At 39.9% G+C, this 17,136-nt stretch overlaps 1 protein-coding gene across 1 annotated transcript in view; it reads left to right on the top strand.

Annotated features, from left to right (window-relative positions):
* Positions 1-9,339: 9,339 nt before the first annotated feature.
* Positions 9,340-17,136, top strand: part of COLGALT2 (collagen beta(1-O)galactosyltransferase 2) — an 85,777-nt gene continuing 77,980 nt past the window's right edge. Inside the window, exon 1 of the mRNA XM_045536391.1 lies at positions 9,340-9,708. Within this exon, the coding sequence (XP_045392347.1) occupies positions 9,446-9,708 (263 nt within the window). The 5' untranslated portion in view covers positions 9,340-9,445. The remainder of the gene's footprint in view (positions 9,709-17,136) is intronic.

The raw sequence follows: 17,136 nt of genomic DNA, 5'->3' as shown, positions 1-17,136 counted from the left end.
ATGTATTACATTCTTTAAAGTCTGACCCTAAGCCAAATCAGATGTTGAAACTAACAGGTAAGGATTCTCACATATAACTATCCTTGATGAAGGATTACAGTAACTAGGGACACTTACTGACACTAATTAAAATGATTGGAAGTGAATAAATCTTTCTCTCTGACCCTAAAGATCCAAATTAGTTCCTATGATGGCATTTATAGAAGCATTAAGAGCATTTGTTGCTAATCTGAGTACAGGAGAAATTTTATAAATGAGTAAGGGATTAGGTACTATGCTAACAAAGTTCAAATATGTTCAAGGGAAGATCTTCAGTTTAAGCATAAGAAAAAAAATGTAGGGTAGGGAAACCTAGAAGCATGAAGAAAAAACCATAAACCACAAAAATAACAGATGAATGCCATCCTTTGGCAAATAGATAAAATACTATTGCTTAGAAAAAAACATGATACATTCATGCATGCTGAATATTAATTTAAAATATTAAATCCTTTTAACTTTTAATGTTATTGTCTATTTAAAAGAGTTAAAGGATGAAAATTAAGTGTCTCTTGGCTTCCATGTTAAGCAATGAAAACTTTTAAATAGGTCTTGGTGATTGGGAATGGCTAAGAATGAACACAAAGGATTTGAGAACACTTAGACAGCCTAGTCTTTAAAGTATAGAATCCAAATGGCTATCATAGCAATCTAGAGTGAAATCCACCAGAGAACAGGGGAGAGTTTCAGCCTCCGGTAGCCTGGAGGATTTCTCCTTTTGTAAATGCTTTAATAGCTCACTCTATTAAAGAACCAAAGTGGTTAGGAAAAAAAAGCTAGGTAAGAAATAACAGATAAAATTCCCCCCGAGTATACTGGATTTAATCAAATCCAATGTAATCTGGCACTTGCTGAACTGATTTCCCAACTTGATTTCCTGAGCCAGACTATTTTATTCCTACAAAAAAAAGTCTGTAATGTCTAGGTAGAGACATTAATTCAGTAAGAGTCTCAAAAGGAAAATGAACACTGAATTGTGATATGAATCTTTAGTGTGCTTTAAAAAAATAAAAGAACAACAACAAGAAGAAAAAGCTTTTATACAGTATTGTATAAGACAGTGATCCCAACGTGAAAAATGTAGGCTAGCATTCTGGATCAGCTTTTCATTCATTAGTTTTAAGAATGTTCAGATATGCCTTGTTCCTTTTTTTTGTACACGAAACATACAATTTACCATTCTGTATATTTCAAGAATAAGTAAAGTGTTAATAATTCTAGTAAAATATTTAGAAAGCTATATTTTACTGTTTGTATGCATATATGAGAGGTATCTAAATATAGAAACGAATTTAGAATAATCCAAATTATGTTCTCTCCACCTTCTTTCATAAATTTAAGAGTATGATTTAAATTCCCCATTTACAAAATCAAGATATAGTTCATTTGATTTTTAAAGGACTGCTTATATTTAGAACAAAAAAAAAACAAAAGTAAGGTACCTAGGATAAAGATGAGCAAGAACTTTATGGAGAACATTATGAATGTTACTAAAGATAATTAGAGAAGACCTAAATAAATAACCTAAAATGGTAACCTAAAACACGCTATGTTTCTGGAGAGAAGGATTCAATATTGTACAAAAGGCAATTTCCCCCAAATTGATCCATAGATTCTAGCAATGCCAATCAAAATCCTAATAGGGATTTTCCTAATATTTGATAAACTGATTCTGAAATGTGGGCATAAAGGCCAAAAATAACTAAAACTCTTCTGATGTACAAAAGGAGAGAACTTCTTATAAAGGTCTGTAATTATAAGTACATGATATTGGTTCAGGACAGGTAAAATAAACCAATGGAACAAAATAGGGAGCCAAGGAACAAGCCCATACAAATGTGGAAGGAGGTGACATCACAGTGCAGGAAGGGAAGATAAAAAAGGATGATTCAATATATGGTATGGAAGCAAACACTTCTAAATGTTTAGGAGAAAATACAAAAGAATATTTTATGACCCCAAGATAGAGATGGATTTCTTAAACAAGACACAAAAGCCATATGAAAAAAGTTTGATAAATTTGACTGTATTTCAAGAATTTCTGATATAAAGAGAGTGGGGAAGAGGAAGTTATAGACTTGGAGAAGGGATCTGCAACATGTAATTAAAAGAAAAGATACTCATAATTTAAACAGAACTCCTAAAAATCAATTAAGTAACAAAACAAAGTGCCCCCTATGAGAAAAAAATGGGAATAAATGGAAAAAAAAATACATAAATGGCCAGCAAACATGTACTGGTGCTCAACTGCCTTGGTTGAGTGAGAAAATGCAAATTGAGGCAAGAAGATACCATAATATACCCACCAGATTAGCAACAAAAGCCAAGACTCGGCTGAAAAGTAGAGCAAAAGAAAGATTCACAAATCCTGTTATTCAACAATTCTACTCTCAGGTGTATATCCTAGAGCAATGTTTTTTAAATGAAGTCCCAGGACCTATTAGTGGTTGTGAAATAAATTGATTGAGTTGATTACAATTTTTTAAAAGAAATTATTTAAAATATAGAGAGAGCGCTTCAATCAACAACGTGAATGAATCTCAAAAAAAGTTAATGTACATTCATAAATGTTAATCACAGAAGAACATATAAGGTATCATTTAATGTATATAAAATTCAAATATAGCATTATTCATAATAGTTCAAAAGTGTAAACAACCCAAATGTCCATCAACTAATGAATGTATAAATGAAATGTAGTATGTTCATACCATGGAATATTATTCACCAATTAAAAGGAATAAAGTACTGATAAATGCTACAATATGGATGAACCTTGAAAACATGGTTAGTGAAAGAAGCTCATCACAAAGGATCACGTATTGTGTAATTCCATTTATATAAAATGTCTAAGATAGGCAAATCTACAGAGACGGAAAGTAGATTAGTGAGAGAGTAGGGAGAGCTGGGAAAAAAGAGGATTGACTGCTAATGAGTACAAGTTTCTTTTGAGGGTGATGAAAATGTACTAAAATTGATTATGATGATATAGCATAACTATGAATATACTATGCATAAAAACCATTGAATTGTATATTTAAATAGATGAATTGTATGGTATGTGACAAAAATTCAAATGCAGGCAAAATTAACACATATTTAAGAAATATATTAGTCAAGGTTCTCCAGAGAAACAGAACCAATAAGGAGATATATCCTATATATACACACACACATAGGATATATATATTATATATATATTTTAAATATATATAAAATATGAAGAGAGTGAGAGAGAGAGGTTTTAAGGAATTAGCTCACGTGATTGTTGGGGCTGGGAAGTCCGAAATCTGCAGGGCAGGCTGGCAGGCTGGAGACAGTCTTGAGTTCAGGGGCAGTCTGGAGGCAGAGTTCCTTCCTTCTCAGAGGATCCCATTCTTTTCTCTTAAGGCCTTCAACTTATGGGAGAGGCCCACCCACATTATGAAGGGTAATCTGCTTTACTCAAAGTGTACTGATTTAAATTTTAATCACATTGGAAAAATACTTCACAGCAACATCTAGACTGGTTTGAACAAGCAACTGGGCACACTAGCCCAGCCAATTTGACACATAAAATTAATCAGGAAGTGAAGTTCTAAACAAAATTAAGAGACTGATAATCACAAAATTCAGTCTTGTGCTTATCTGTGGGGAGTAGACAAAGCATTGCCATAAGAAGTACCCACAGAGGACTTCAAAGTCAATGGTCGTGTTCTGTATCTCAAAGTGGGTGCCAAGTATATGGACATTTATTTTTATTAGTAGTATTTAAATTAATATATTAAGTATATGGATTATATATATTAGCTTATAAAATATATTTCATGTTTATTAAATATTTTTATTAAAATTTTTCTAAGATTGAGAATACAAGGGAATAATAAGTTGGAAATTTCTATAAGTAAACAGACACATATATGCAGCCTGAAATAATACCTGACTTTGTAAACACGAATAGGCATTGAAAGTAATTCATGGTCCAAAATATATCCCATCTCTAGCTCAGTATTTTTTCAACATGTTATCAACATAAATATTGAGTTTCACCAAGGAGAACTGAGTACAAACCCACATTGCAAATCTGCAAATTAAAAATGCTATATTAAAATTACCCCAAAATTTTAATAATGTTTGTGGTGGGGTAGTGGATTATGAGTGGCTTTTTCTTTCTTTTTTTTTTTTTGTTCCATTTTCAACATTTTTTTAATCCTGTAATAAAACAGATGTTAATAAATCACTGAATTTTAGAGCCTCCCCTCCACATTCATGCTAAAATATTTCCTTCCTTCCTTTCTTTCTTCGTTCCTTCCTTCCCTGTCTAAAATCTCCAGTATGACATTGAAAAGAAGTGCTAAGAGCTGACATTCTTGTCTTTTTCTTGATCTTTCAGTCTTTCACCATTAAGGATGATGTCAGGCTGTAGCTTTTTGTACATGCCCTTTATCAAGTTGAGGACGTTCACTTCTACTCCGATATAGCTGAGAATTTTTATGAGAATTGCATCTTGGATTTGTAAAATGTTTTCCCTGCATCTCTCATTATGATCTCATGGTTTTTCCTTTCAAGTTTGTTAATATGGTAAATTGCATTGATTGATTTTTGCCAGTTTTTTAATTGTGGTAAAACACACATAACATAAAATTTACCATCTTGACCATTTTTAAGTGAACAGTCTGTACAATTTTGAGTACTCTAAGTACCTTATATAAGTTGAATCATACAGTATTTGTCTTTTTGTGACTGGCTTGTTTCACTTAGCATATTATCCTCAAGGTTACATGTTATAGTGTATGTCAGAATTTCCTTCCTGTTTAAGGCTGAACAATATTCCATTGTGTATACATTTTGCTTACACGTTTATACATTGATGAACACTTGGGTTGCTTCCACATTTTAACTATTGTGAATAATGCTGCCATGAACGTGGGTATACAAATATCTCTTTGAGACCTTGCTTTCAATTGTTTTGGTCTATACTCAGAAGTGGAATTGCTGGATCATATGGTTAATTTGATTTTTAATTTCTTGAAGAACTGCCATCTTGTTTTCCACAGCAGCTGTACTATTTTACATCCCCATCAACGGGGCACAAGTATTCCAGTTTCTCTGCACCCTCACCAACAGTTGTTATTTTCTGTTTTTTGGTAATAGCCATTCTAATGAGTATAAGATGGTATTTCATAGTTTTGATTTGCATTTCCCTAATGATTAATAATGTTGAGCAATTTTTCATGTGCTTATGGTCATTTGTATATTTTCACTGGAAAAATGTCTATTCAAGTCCTTTGCCCATTTTTAAGAAATGATTAAATATAAAATCATATAATTTTCCAGCTTTCCCTCTTTCTACTTCCCATCCTACTCTCCAGCCATGCTCTATTCACTGAAGTTCTCAAATGTGTTAAGCTGTTTCCAACCCGTCTCCTCTTCTGCTCACTGTCCTTTCTCTAATACATACTGCTCACTTTTCAATACCCAGTTAAAAGGCATCTCTTTAATAAAACGTTTTCTAACCATCTCCACTTCCTTCCTTGTGCTCCTTTTTTCATCATAACACATATAACAATTTATCATATTTATTCATTCATATGATATATCTTAATTACCCATGCATTTTCAGCACCTGTACCTTGGCACAGGGTAGGCACTGAGTAAATGAGTAAACACCATTTAAGAGACACATCTATTCTTCTTAAATGAGATATAGGAGTATATTTTTAATTTGTTTAGAATTGATAAACATTTTTCTGTAGTATCTATTATATAGTTCTTGGATGCACAAAGAACATAGACAAAACTTTGATATTGAGACAGTTGAACTTCAACCTTTCCCACCTCAGTTACTGCTCTTCCCCTTGCCCCATATTCTCTCCCTTTCTAGAACCCAGAGTCTGCAGCCCACATATCAGAAATGCAAGGACTTGCTTTGTCATCAAAGAGTTCAATGCTCCAAATGAAGATCCCATTCAGTTCCCTTCATCAAAGCTTCTTATAATGAATCTCAGTTTAGTTGTTGAGATTAAGAAATCTGATTTCATAATTCACACAAGCATAGGAAGGACAGAAGAGATTGCCTGATATTCTTCTCTGAAGTATTTTGAAATTGGCATACTTGTCAACTCAAGTGAATTTTACATTGTAGGATTTTAAACAGGATAAGATAAGTTAGTAAAACAGTCCAGCTAGTGAAAGAAAGGTATTTTGGTACAGAAGAAACAAGCCTGGATAATTCAGCCAAGAGACTCCCTCTGCCAACTCTCCCCAGGACTATGGGGACAGGCCACTTTCTTCCCCTTTTTCCAGAGGAAAAGTATTCAGGCATTTAAAACTTTTATACACTGGAAGAAACTGATGCTCAAAGAGGTCAAGTCTCCAATGTCACACAGAGAATAAGGGACACAAGTGAGACAGAAATTCAGCTCCAACTCCAAGCATCTATTGCTCCTTCTAGCACATTACATATGCCCCAAAGACATTTATTTCCTCCTCTTCTTGGCTGCTGGAGCCACAGACACCTTGAAAATCTTTTCTACAAGAAGTCCTCTAACCATCTCAGAGGCCCTGCCTCCACCACAGCTGCACTAAGTGTGACAGTCCCAGAAGAAGGCCCTCTGTGCTGGAACAGTGTGGGGAGGGGATATGAGAGAAAGTGCTCACTTCCAACTGGCTATGGGAACTATTGGGCCAGTCTATTGGCAGTGGAGACAAAGAGATGTATGTGTACAACCCTGGCTTTTCATTCAATCAATTTTCCATGGAAAGAGTAAAATATAATTGGATTTTATTTTTAAACTAGTTTTTACAAATTTACTGTCTTATAATATTGATTCTATGAGGGGGGAAAAACATCCAAGAGTCATATCACTGATTTCTAAAGAACTTATGGAATAGATCTGTTAGTAAAATGGGGACTCAACCTTTCCCATGCTTCCCTTCCTCCCTTCTTACCCCCTGCCCCTGTGTTTAAAATGATCTGCTGTTACACACCCTGTCATGACCATAATATTCTCAGTGACTAAATGAGCACTCTAAATGGATTAAAAGCTTTAAGTAGGTATTTTGCAAGTTATATGGCTGGAAAACTTTTGATTTCATCTAAAGATCAGGGTGTAATTATTTTAGGAGAACTCCGTGGATTTGATTTTTATTATAATGCCATTAGAGACCATAGGGACCTCAGTATAGGGATACTTTTAGGTGCTTCTTCAGTCTTTGCAAAAATGGACTTAGAGAAATTGCTGACTTAAGGTAACAGAAGGAAAATAAGACAGAAACGTAGTTTCCTAGCTTTAAACTCCCTTTGCTTGCAGTAAGGTGATCAAATGATAAATATTAAATCCAGTTTTGCTGAGGAGTGGGGATTTTAGTGTAAAAGACGAGAGGGACACAGGTCAAGAAAGGGAAAGAAGGAAGACAGAACAACATGGAGAACATCTCAATGAAACCTAATAGTTCCCTGTAGAAGTGACCGTGTCTTCCTCTGTCCCTCCACTGTAGCTGGTACATACATCTGTCATGATACCTCTAACAGATGTTTAACTCTCAGCCTTCCTTACAAGACTGTCAGCCCTTGAAAGCAGGAATGGCTCCTGAAGGAGGATAGAGGGGAGGAAATGTCTGTCGGCTGTTTGATATAAAAGTATGAATGTTAGAGAAGATATTTGGGCAGGAAATACAGATTTCAGGATGATAACACCCCAGGAGACTATATGGAGTGAGAAGAGTAGCACACAGTGGACAGGCACTCAGTGAAGGGGATTGGCTTCGAGACAAGTAGAATCAGAGGAGAACAAGGAGGGGAGATTATGTAACAGAGGTCCAGGAAAGTGAGAACCGAAGACAGTTCGCTGAATCCACCCATACTGAGTTACCTGTGGATTTTGCTAGAATAGTTTCAGTGGAGAGGCCTGAAGCCACTTTGCACGGTGGTTGGAAAGATGGAAGATGAGGAAATGTAGAAAACAAGTGTAGACCCCGCTCTCAAGTAGCTTGGCCAAGAGAGGAGACTGCTAATAGAAGACACAGGATTAGAAAAATTATTTTTTAAGGATAAGAGAAGACTAACCAAGTTTTTAGCTTGAAAGAAATGATTCAATAGAGAGGGATCAGGTGAAGATTCAGTAGAAAGTGGAGAAAATAACGGAGAAAAATCATGGACTAGAAAGGGAGAGGATGGTATCAAAGACCCTGGGTGTTATTAATAGCCGGAGACGGGGGTGTTGAGGGAGTTTCATGAAGGAGGTGATATACACTTCTGAGGGAGTGAGGGGGTCAAAGGAGAGTGAGGGAAGACTCACACAGCTGCTGAGAAGGATTGATCCAACTAGTAAAAAGACCTTGGAACAGAGCTGAGGGCCAGTTGGGATTGGAGGTCATGAATGAGCAGTGGCACCAGCTCACCCTGTACACTCTCACAGATCAAAAGGGTACACAATTCCACAAAGAAGGAACTTCATATTTCAATATTTGCTTCCCTTTTATCTTCAAGAGCTTATGTCCTTTAGCAGTGTATCCCAGCCATTTCATTTTATGTGCTAATTGTGTTCTTCCTTCACCTCTTCTCTTCTTCCTTACCTCTCTCCTGCTCTCCAACATGAATGTATTTTCCTCTCTTTGTTATTCTTTGTTAGTTTGCGTCATTAAGGAAAAAGAAAACCATCTAAGTGAATCTGCTGCTTCAGATGCCATCGTGTGAGCGAGTTTAGGTCCCTGGGTTAGGAGTAGAAAGGGGCTTATTTTATTTTCAGGGGTCCGATCTGGCTCTGAAATTCTCCAAGTCTTCAAACTTTGTATTGCTGCGTGTCTCTTCAGTCAAGAATGAATTTCAGGAGAAGTTGACGGTATAACATGCTGCCTTTGTGGGGGCTAAACAATGGTTTGTCGTAGTCGTGAACAGTCGAGGTGACTTTCTATTTTAGAGCTCTGCTCATTCGTTAATAGGTGCGTTATGAAAACGTGGGCACATTGCATCACTGTGAAGGACTTCAGACTGCGGTTTGCAAAGGCAGAATAAATCTTCTTGGGGTTGTGCCGTTATGTACACACACACACACACACACACACACACACACACACACGCACACGCCCATTGGCAGACGCGGCCACACCTCACAGCCCTGGGGGAAGCCACAGACCTCAGCTGTACAGCCGAGCCTGGACTGGAGGAACTTTCCGCAGTACCGAGGACAAACAGCCCGGCGGCAGCAGGTACGCGGTGCGCGCCCGCGTCGGGGCCTGGGAGTGCGGTGGCGGCGGGGGGTCCCGGCGGCTGCAGACGTCGGTGCCAGCGCGCGCGCCCACCGGCCGGGCGACCCGCATCCCCCGGCCGCCCCTTGCAGCCTCCTCGCTCCCGGGGAGCCGCCGCCGCCCCCCGCCGGCCTCGGGCGCCCTGGGGCCGTCCCCGCCGCCCGCCCCGGCCCGGAACATGGCTGCGCGCCCCGCCGCCAGCCTCGCCTGCTCGCTGCTGCTCCTGTCCTCGGCCCTGCTCCGCGGCGGCTGCCGGGCGCGCTTTGCCGCCGAGCCCGACTCGGAGGACGGTGACGAGGAGGCGGTGGTGTTCCCCGAGTCGCCCCTGCAGAGACCCACGGTGCTGGTGGCCGTCCTCGCCCGCAACGCCGCGCACACGCTGCCGCACTTCCTCGGCTGCCTGGAGCGCCTGGACTACCCCAAGAGCAGGATGGCCATCTGGTGAGCGGGCGGGGGCGCCGCCGAGGGCGCGCGGGGACCCGGGCGCGCGCACTCCCGCACGGCCCGCGGGAGTCCGGGGCGGGGCGGGCGGTCGGGCAGGGGAAGGTCGCGCTGCCCTGTGCGCGCGGGGTGCCAACGCGGATCGGGGGCCCACCTGAGCCCGTGTGGGCGGCGTGGGGATTAGGTGGCATCGTTCCTCCTTCCGCCTGCCACGGGCGGCTTGGGGCGACGCCCCGAGAGGGCTTCAACTCTCAAGGTTTTCTCTTTCCCCATCTCATACCCCAGCCCTGAAGTGACGGGATAGAGCGCCTGTCGCTGTCTTCCCCTCCAGACGCGACACATGGGAAGTAACTGCGTTGGCACGGGACGTAGGGGTCCGCAGTGGTTGGGGTGGCGGAGAGTGCGCTGCGCTGACTTCCCGCCCGGCTTCTGCTCCCACCTCAGAGGCTCCAAATGTGGCTCCCGGGTCTCCAGGGGGGACCGGACCCAGGGATGGAGATCGGGCGGGGCCCGCGGAGTCTCCCCGAGTACGCCACCCGCGTGGGTCCCGTCTCCTCCGGGCGCTCCAGGCTGTCCCGCCTGTGCGTCCTCCCGGGGCGCGTTCCCTGCCGCAAATGCAAACTCGGAAAGACAAACAGTCAAGTTTTGTCCCCAGAAGAAAGACCTCTGGTCCTGGGGAGAGGCCCAGGGGGTCAGTGGGGGTGGCTGCCCGCCCCACCTGTAGAACTCGGTCCAGTGTCCCACCTTTTATAAACGCAAGTTATCAGTGGGAGACGAAGTTGGTGGCCGGGCGAGCTGTTAAGGGGCCAGGGGACATGGGCTGCCGGGTCCCCGGAGGAAGACAGAGCCCCGGTCACTCTGGAGCCCTTTCCAGTTTGTGTTGGTAAAGGGAGCTGTTCTCAGACGAGATACCTCCTTAAAGCAGCGGTGGAGAGGAGGAGGAGCAGGAGGAGTAAAAGCAGCCGCTGGAATTGGCAGTCCTGGGTACCTGCAGGGAGAGGTGCCGAGGTGCGAGAGCAAACACGGTACAGAACTGCGCTGAGCTGCTGCTTTCCTTGACTGCCTCCACGGAGAAGGGCACATTATGTGAAAAGTGGGAGCGCTCGGACAGCCAGGTTTTAAATCAGAAGGAAGGAGTTTTTTTTTAACCACTTCAATACCAAAAGAAAATTTCACCAATGTCAGTTCTCTTAGTTGCTTTTTCCAAAAGAGATGTCTTACAATATGGTCCTGGCCTTTATGCACTATTTAATTTTTAAGGACATTACAATATTTACTATAAGAAGTTAGTGAGTGATGAAACAGGTACCAAGCTTTCCTACCTAATTTACAGACATTACCTTCCTTATCACACAGTAAACTTTTCAGAGCAGTGCTATGATCCTTATTTTATGAATGAAGAAATTGAGGCTTGGGTCATTTCAGTAATTCACTTAAAGTCACAGAATTAAGAAATGGCAAAACTGAAATTTGAACCCAAGCTTGTCCCTAAAGATTGCCCTAAAAAGGTAGTGGTAATGGGAATATGACGTAAATAAAACTTATATTAAGCTATAAACTACAAATTAGGAGTCTTGAGTTATTTATCACTAGCTTGATGGGTGATTTTGGGCCGGTTGCTTGGGATTGATAGGCATCAGTTTCCTCATCAATAGAATGAGGGAATTGGAATAAATTACTTCAAAAATTCTTTCTGGTTCTTGAATTTTATATATTTTACGGTAGGATTAGGATCAACTAGCATCAATGTATATCCTAAATTCCCTGGATGTCCAAGATTATATGGATATTGGTGTTCTATTTATTAATATTTAGATGGGTAGGTTTCCAATTCAGAATAGACCTTTGGAATCTATTTTCCTTTATGGCCAGTGTTGGAAAGTTAAAGGAGAATCTCAAGGGCCTTTGGCAACCTTTGAATCAGTCACTGAAGATTCTTCTTTGAAAAAATATTGGTTATGTCTTAGAAACCCTGTATAATTTATTAGGTTATTATTAGGTATTGTTATTATACAAATGCCAGTTTCTAAATAGTTCTTTACAGCTCTCAAAGTACTTTCATCAACTGTTTTCTCATTTGATCCTAACTGCCATTTTGTGAAGAAATAAAATTATCTCTGTTTCACAGAAGAAGAAATTGTGTCTAAAGTAATTGACTTACTCAAGATTACATTTATTTATTAATTCCACAAATACTTCACAAGAGCTCATGGTTCTTCTAAGAACTTTACATTCATTTTTCTAGTTTAATCTGCATGATGACTCTATCAGGTATATTCTATTATTTTACCCTTTTACAGATGGGAGAACTGAGGCACAAAGAGGTTGTACAAGCACATGCTCCTAATAACCTTTTTTTGTAAGAACCAGTCAAGTTTGGGATGAAAAAAGTTTAGTAAGATGTGGTTCCTTACAGACAAATATGGCTCCTTTCGCTGGGCAGTGTGAGGTGATCTGAATGGCATTTAAAGAGTTTGGGGGAGAACCAAAGGATTTTAAATCAGTTGTGTGGTCATGGAAGACTTCTTGAGGAGCTGACACTTATTTTGAACTGAGATTTGAAGGATGAATAGAAATCAATTAAAACTTGGGAAAAGAAGGTTCCAGAAATAGGGCACAGCAAGGCAAAATATAGTACTGGGCCATTAACCAGAGTTTCCTCTCAGGGAAGTTAAAGTGAGTGACAGATTTAATGATTGCAAGTCTCCAATTGTATTATACCACAAGGTCTCTCCAGAAATACTGACGTCTAGACTAGCACTAGGGGAATATTTGCCTGAGAAAGTTCTGGGATATAACCCTCCAAGGGAGGCAGTACCTCAGCTTAGGATGTTACCGCTTTAAGGGGTTTCTGCCAATTGCTTACCTCTAGTTTCTCATTCCCAAGCTCTATTCAACATTCTGAGATGCTAAACTGACTGGAATCCACTCTGCAAAGCCAGCACATGCCAGTGCCAAAAATTGCAGTGAGCCATCAGAACTTTACAAAGCAGAACTATGTTGTCTATAGAGCCTGGGGTCCCAGCTTCCTTTGGATCTGATCTTAGTAACTCGCTCTGTGCAGACTTCCTCTTCTCATTCGTCCACTTACCTCCACGAAGCGCTGGAGGAGTGCCCGATAAGACTTCGCTTCTAGATGGGTCACTGAGGGGCCTGGCTCATTGATTACATTCAGACTTCCCCATCATATGACATTTTTTCTTACCTAGGGTTCTGGACCAGTTCTGCACTGCACATATAAGTGAAATGAGTACCAACAAACTGACCTCAAAGATTCTGCTAGCAGAGAATGTCTGCACTTAGTTAGCATCAAGCTTATTCAGATTAGGATGAATTAACGAAAAGTTATGTTTCAGAGATACTTTATACCAGCAAAAAGGAACTTTTTACATTTACTGGTCTGATCTCAAAATCCACCAAACTAATTGTTTTCTTTCAAATATTGCAACTGTGTGATAAGGAAGATATGCCTTGTACCATAATTAAAACCTGCACTAAGTTTATGAGAATCAGCATTGTACTGAGATGAAGGGAACTGTGAAGCGTTGTGACATGTGGCAGTGTACTTTAGCGGGTTCTCTTTAATTCAGTGGAGCCATGAGCAAGTGGCCTTAGCAATAGAGAGAAGCCTGACCTCATACCCCTTCCCAAACCTATGATTAAGGGGAGTGGGGTCAAGTACCATGATAGTGATAACTGGAGCATTGCACAGGGAAAAACATTTGCTCCAAACAAGACATTAAGATTGTGTTTTGGAGAGCCTACTGTTGCTTGTGGGAAGACAGCTGGGATTCAGAGAGTCTGTGCAGGCACAAGGCAGTATCTGCTTGGTAACTGCAGAATGATTTGAGTACTTCATTTGGTAGAGTTTTAAAAAGTAATATGCTAAACTGGGAACCATTTTATGGATTTTTAAGGAAAGACATGAGTTTAGTTGATGCAAACATAAACAATGATGAACTTCTACTGGTTCTGGGTTACTGGTCCTAACATTTTGCACCCTACTTTATTTCTGCATCGTTTGAGGATCATCTTGAATTTATCTCCACATTCTAATGACCAACCACTAGCATTTTGGTGAATGTTTAACTCGATACACGAATATACATGTTTTTATAAGATGTTCCTAAAATGTGATACTAATGATAGTTTTTACCACCAGTGGTGAGAATGGTGTCATATTAATATGTTTTCATTACAATCTTGACATTAAATGCTGTACATTATCCATATGGACAGAAGTTTCAGCTTATGGCTGAAAAAGTAGATAATACTTTAGTCCTCTTTTTTCCATTAGTCTGTTTTCCTCACCTTTCTCCTCCTTTTCCTTATTTTTCCCAACCTGATAGTTTGGCACAGAGAAAGAGTATGCAGGCTTAGAGTCACATAGACTAGGGCACAAATCTGTGTGATTGTGGGCACATTAGTGAACCTCTAAGATATAGCTTCCTCATCTGAAAATGACCAGTAATAACACTTACCTCAAAGAGTTGTCACAAGTGAGACAATGTATATACAATGTCTTTTATATAAATGCTACTAAATAAATGATAGTTGCTATATCCTATCTTTTCCTTTTTGTCCCATCTCTTTTACCTTTCTCTTTCAAAATATTTTTTAAAATGTTCACAAAGAACCCAGTTTAGTTTCTTCTTTCCAACAAAAAATTATCAACGTAATGAAAACTAACATTTATGGAGGCACTTTTTTGAACACTTTGGTATAACTGATTTACTCCAGACAACATCCCTAGGTGGAGGTGCCATTAAATTTCACTCTCAGTTTATGCAGGAGGAAACTGAGGAACAGAGAATGTAAATAATTTGCCTGAGGTCACGAAGCTTGTGCATGGTGGAGCCAGAATATGACCTAGGCAGCTCATGTCACAGACTGGGTACAGATGCTCTGTTTGAGACCATGAAAAGATCAATTAGTTCTAGTTTTTGCTTCTGTCAGTTGACCCAACTTAAGAAGATAAGAGCTCCAGTGTTCCTTTCAAATGAGAATTGTCGCTTCTGCTTGAGTGATGCAAGGGACTCAGTGGTTCCCTTCCGCTGTCTTGATAATTTCATCACTTAGCTCAGCCACTTTCTAGTTACTGAACTCTGCTCTATTTTGGTAGGTTGCATAGAGACAGAATGAGAGTAAATATGTGGGTTGTACATAAATATGCAGGTCGCTTGCTGTGATCACAGTCACATAGGAACAGAAAGAAATTTCTCAAGTATTACCAATGGCAAAGGATTAAGGCAGCACTAATTGTATACATATTGACTAAATTTCAGGTTCATACTGATAAAACAGAGTCAGTTTTTCGGGCTTTTTAATTAGTGGTCTTACCTTTGGTTGTCTCCTAAATTCAGCTTTATTTTAGATGACTGGAGGAATTACCAATCCTTCCCCCAACCTCCAAATTTCAAAAGATAATTGGACCTCAGAATTATGTATTTCCTTTGGGTAAAAATTGAAGTGACTAATAAATGTCACCAGTCCTATTCCAGTTATGACAGATTGCCTGCCTGCAGAATTAGGAAAAATGCCTAACTTGTCCTCGTTCTATTTTATTGAATCACATGCATGAGAAGTCTAAAGCACAGGGCAGTTCAGGGATTTCCCCCAGTAAATTACACAGTGAATCAGTGTTGGAATGAGATGACTGGTTTCTAGATTTTAAATCCTGTGTAGCTGTTTTAATGATGATTATTTTATAACAAATATCCCCTCACGGTTTAAAGGAGCATGTCAGCTATTCTAAGCAGAGTTTGGTTTTCACAGACCCTGTGTTTAGCTCCTTTATCCAGATGATTCTGCCGCTAACTTTCTTTGTGACTCCAGGTATATAAGCATGTGCTTCTTATGGTCCTTTTGCTTGTCTGTCTCTGGTGGTTCTAGGAGGGAACAATGAAAGCCTTGTAACTAGGAAAGCTGCTGGTTGTGCCTTGGTCCTTTTTCCAACACTTAAATGTGCACTTGGGTCGTATCACCGTGTAGCACCGTCTCCAAGTCTACGGCACAGTATAGTAGCGCCATTATACAGCTTGTATAGGCGCTGTAGTAGGAAAATTATAAGGCTTGTTCCTGCACATTTCTTCATAAAACATAACAACATACAGTGAAGTTAAAGTCAGAGAAAATTATTAGCCTACAGTGTGGTCACTAGATGTATGCCCCAGTTACCAGATTATGAAGAAATTTTACTACATGTGTTTAAATCATAGCCATTCTTCATCTGGAGTTACAAACTGTGTGTATTGTATATGTTTTGACATTTTTTCCTCTCAAAGGAGTGACTTGTTTATTCAATTGAATTTAATTGGTACATTGTTAGCATATCAAAAATTGTTGATTTTAAAACATTTGAATCCCTGAAGGTCCTTGTGGATTTAAAAAATACTTTTAAATTATTTTAAGAATTTGCTGCTCTTTTTCTTTTTAAGTGGAAAAGTAATATACTCACATAATAAAAAATTCAAACAGTATGAGTTGGAAATATGATAAAAAGTGAATCCCCCCTCTCCATACCACCTGCCAGAGTGACCAATAATAGTAAGTTTCTTGTGTATTCCTTTAGAGACTTTCTATGCATATACATATATCCTTTTCATTTCAACCCAAATATGAATGTTTTATATATCCTGTTCTGCGTAAGTGTGATATCTTTAAATCCATCTCTCTCTCTCCCAGGTTCTTTGAACACTGCCAGCCCACCTACAACTATGCCGCAGATGGCACAGTGAAAGCCAGCGTGGCCTCTAGAAAATCTGACCCTAAGCCCATTTAAAACAAAAAACAAAAAACAAAAAACACCTTTTTGGTGAAATGTAATATACATACAAAAAGTGTGTATATCATAAATGTATAACTTGATAACTTTTCACAAACAAAACATGCCCATGTAACTAGCACCTGACCTTGCCAGGCCTGCATTTGTATACAGCCACTACTGTTAGAGCTGAGTAGCTGCTGTCCCCTGGACTTTGTCCAGGCAGCCAAGTCCCCATGAGGCCCACACTGTGCACACTTGCAATTCACCCCTGGCTGTCTGTTTTGGACTTGACTTACCTACCCCCACTGGCATGTGGTCCTGACTCTTGCTCCCTCCTCAGGCTGCTTAAGGAGCCCTAGGGCCCAAGTAGTAACTGCTTTTTGGAACCAGCAAGCTTGGCAAGCTGCCAGCAAGTGACCTAGTGGTAAAAGGATCAGGATTATATTACTTTTCTCTTAGCTCTGGTAGGAAAGCTGTGTTTTAATGTTCATAAAAGTAAAAAAGGATTCTCGTTATAGGCAATAATGAAAACCCATGCAGAATATAGAGTGGCTGTAATTAATTCGCTGGAACTTTCTGCCATTCAAATCCATGAAAATGCAGCCATTTGTGGTTGGTGACTTTAGCCAAGTCTCTTGCATGAATTAAGCCTTAGATTTGGC

This window comes from Lemur catta, chromosome 23 (assembly GCF_020740605.2).
Source record: "Lemur catta isolate mLemCat1 chromosome 23, mLemCat1.pri, whole genome shotgun sequence".
In the NCBI taxonomy this organism is placed as follows: Eukaryota; Metazoa; Chordata; class Mammalia; order Primates; family Lemuridae; genus Lemur; species Lemur catta.
This window is presented reverse-complemented; position numbering and strand designations above follow the sequence as displayed.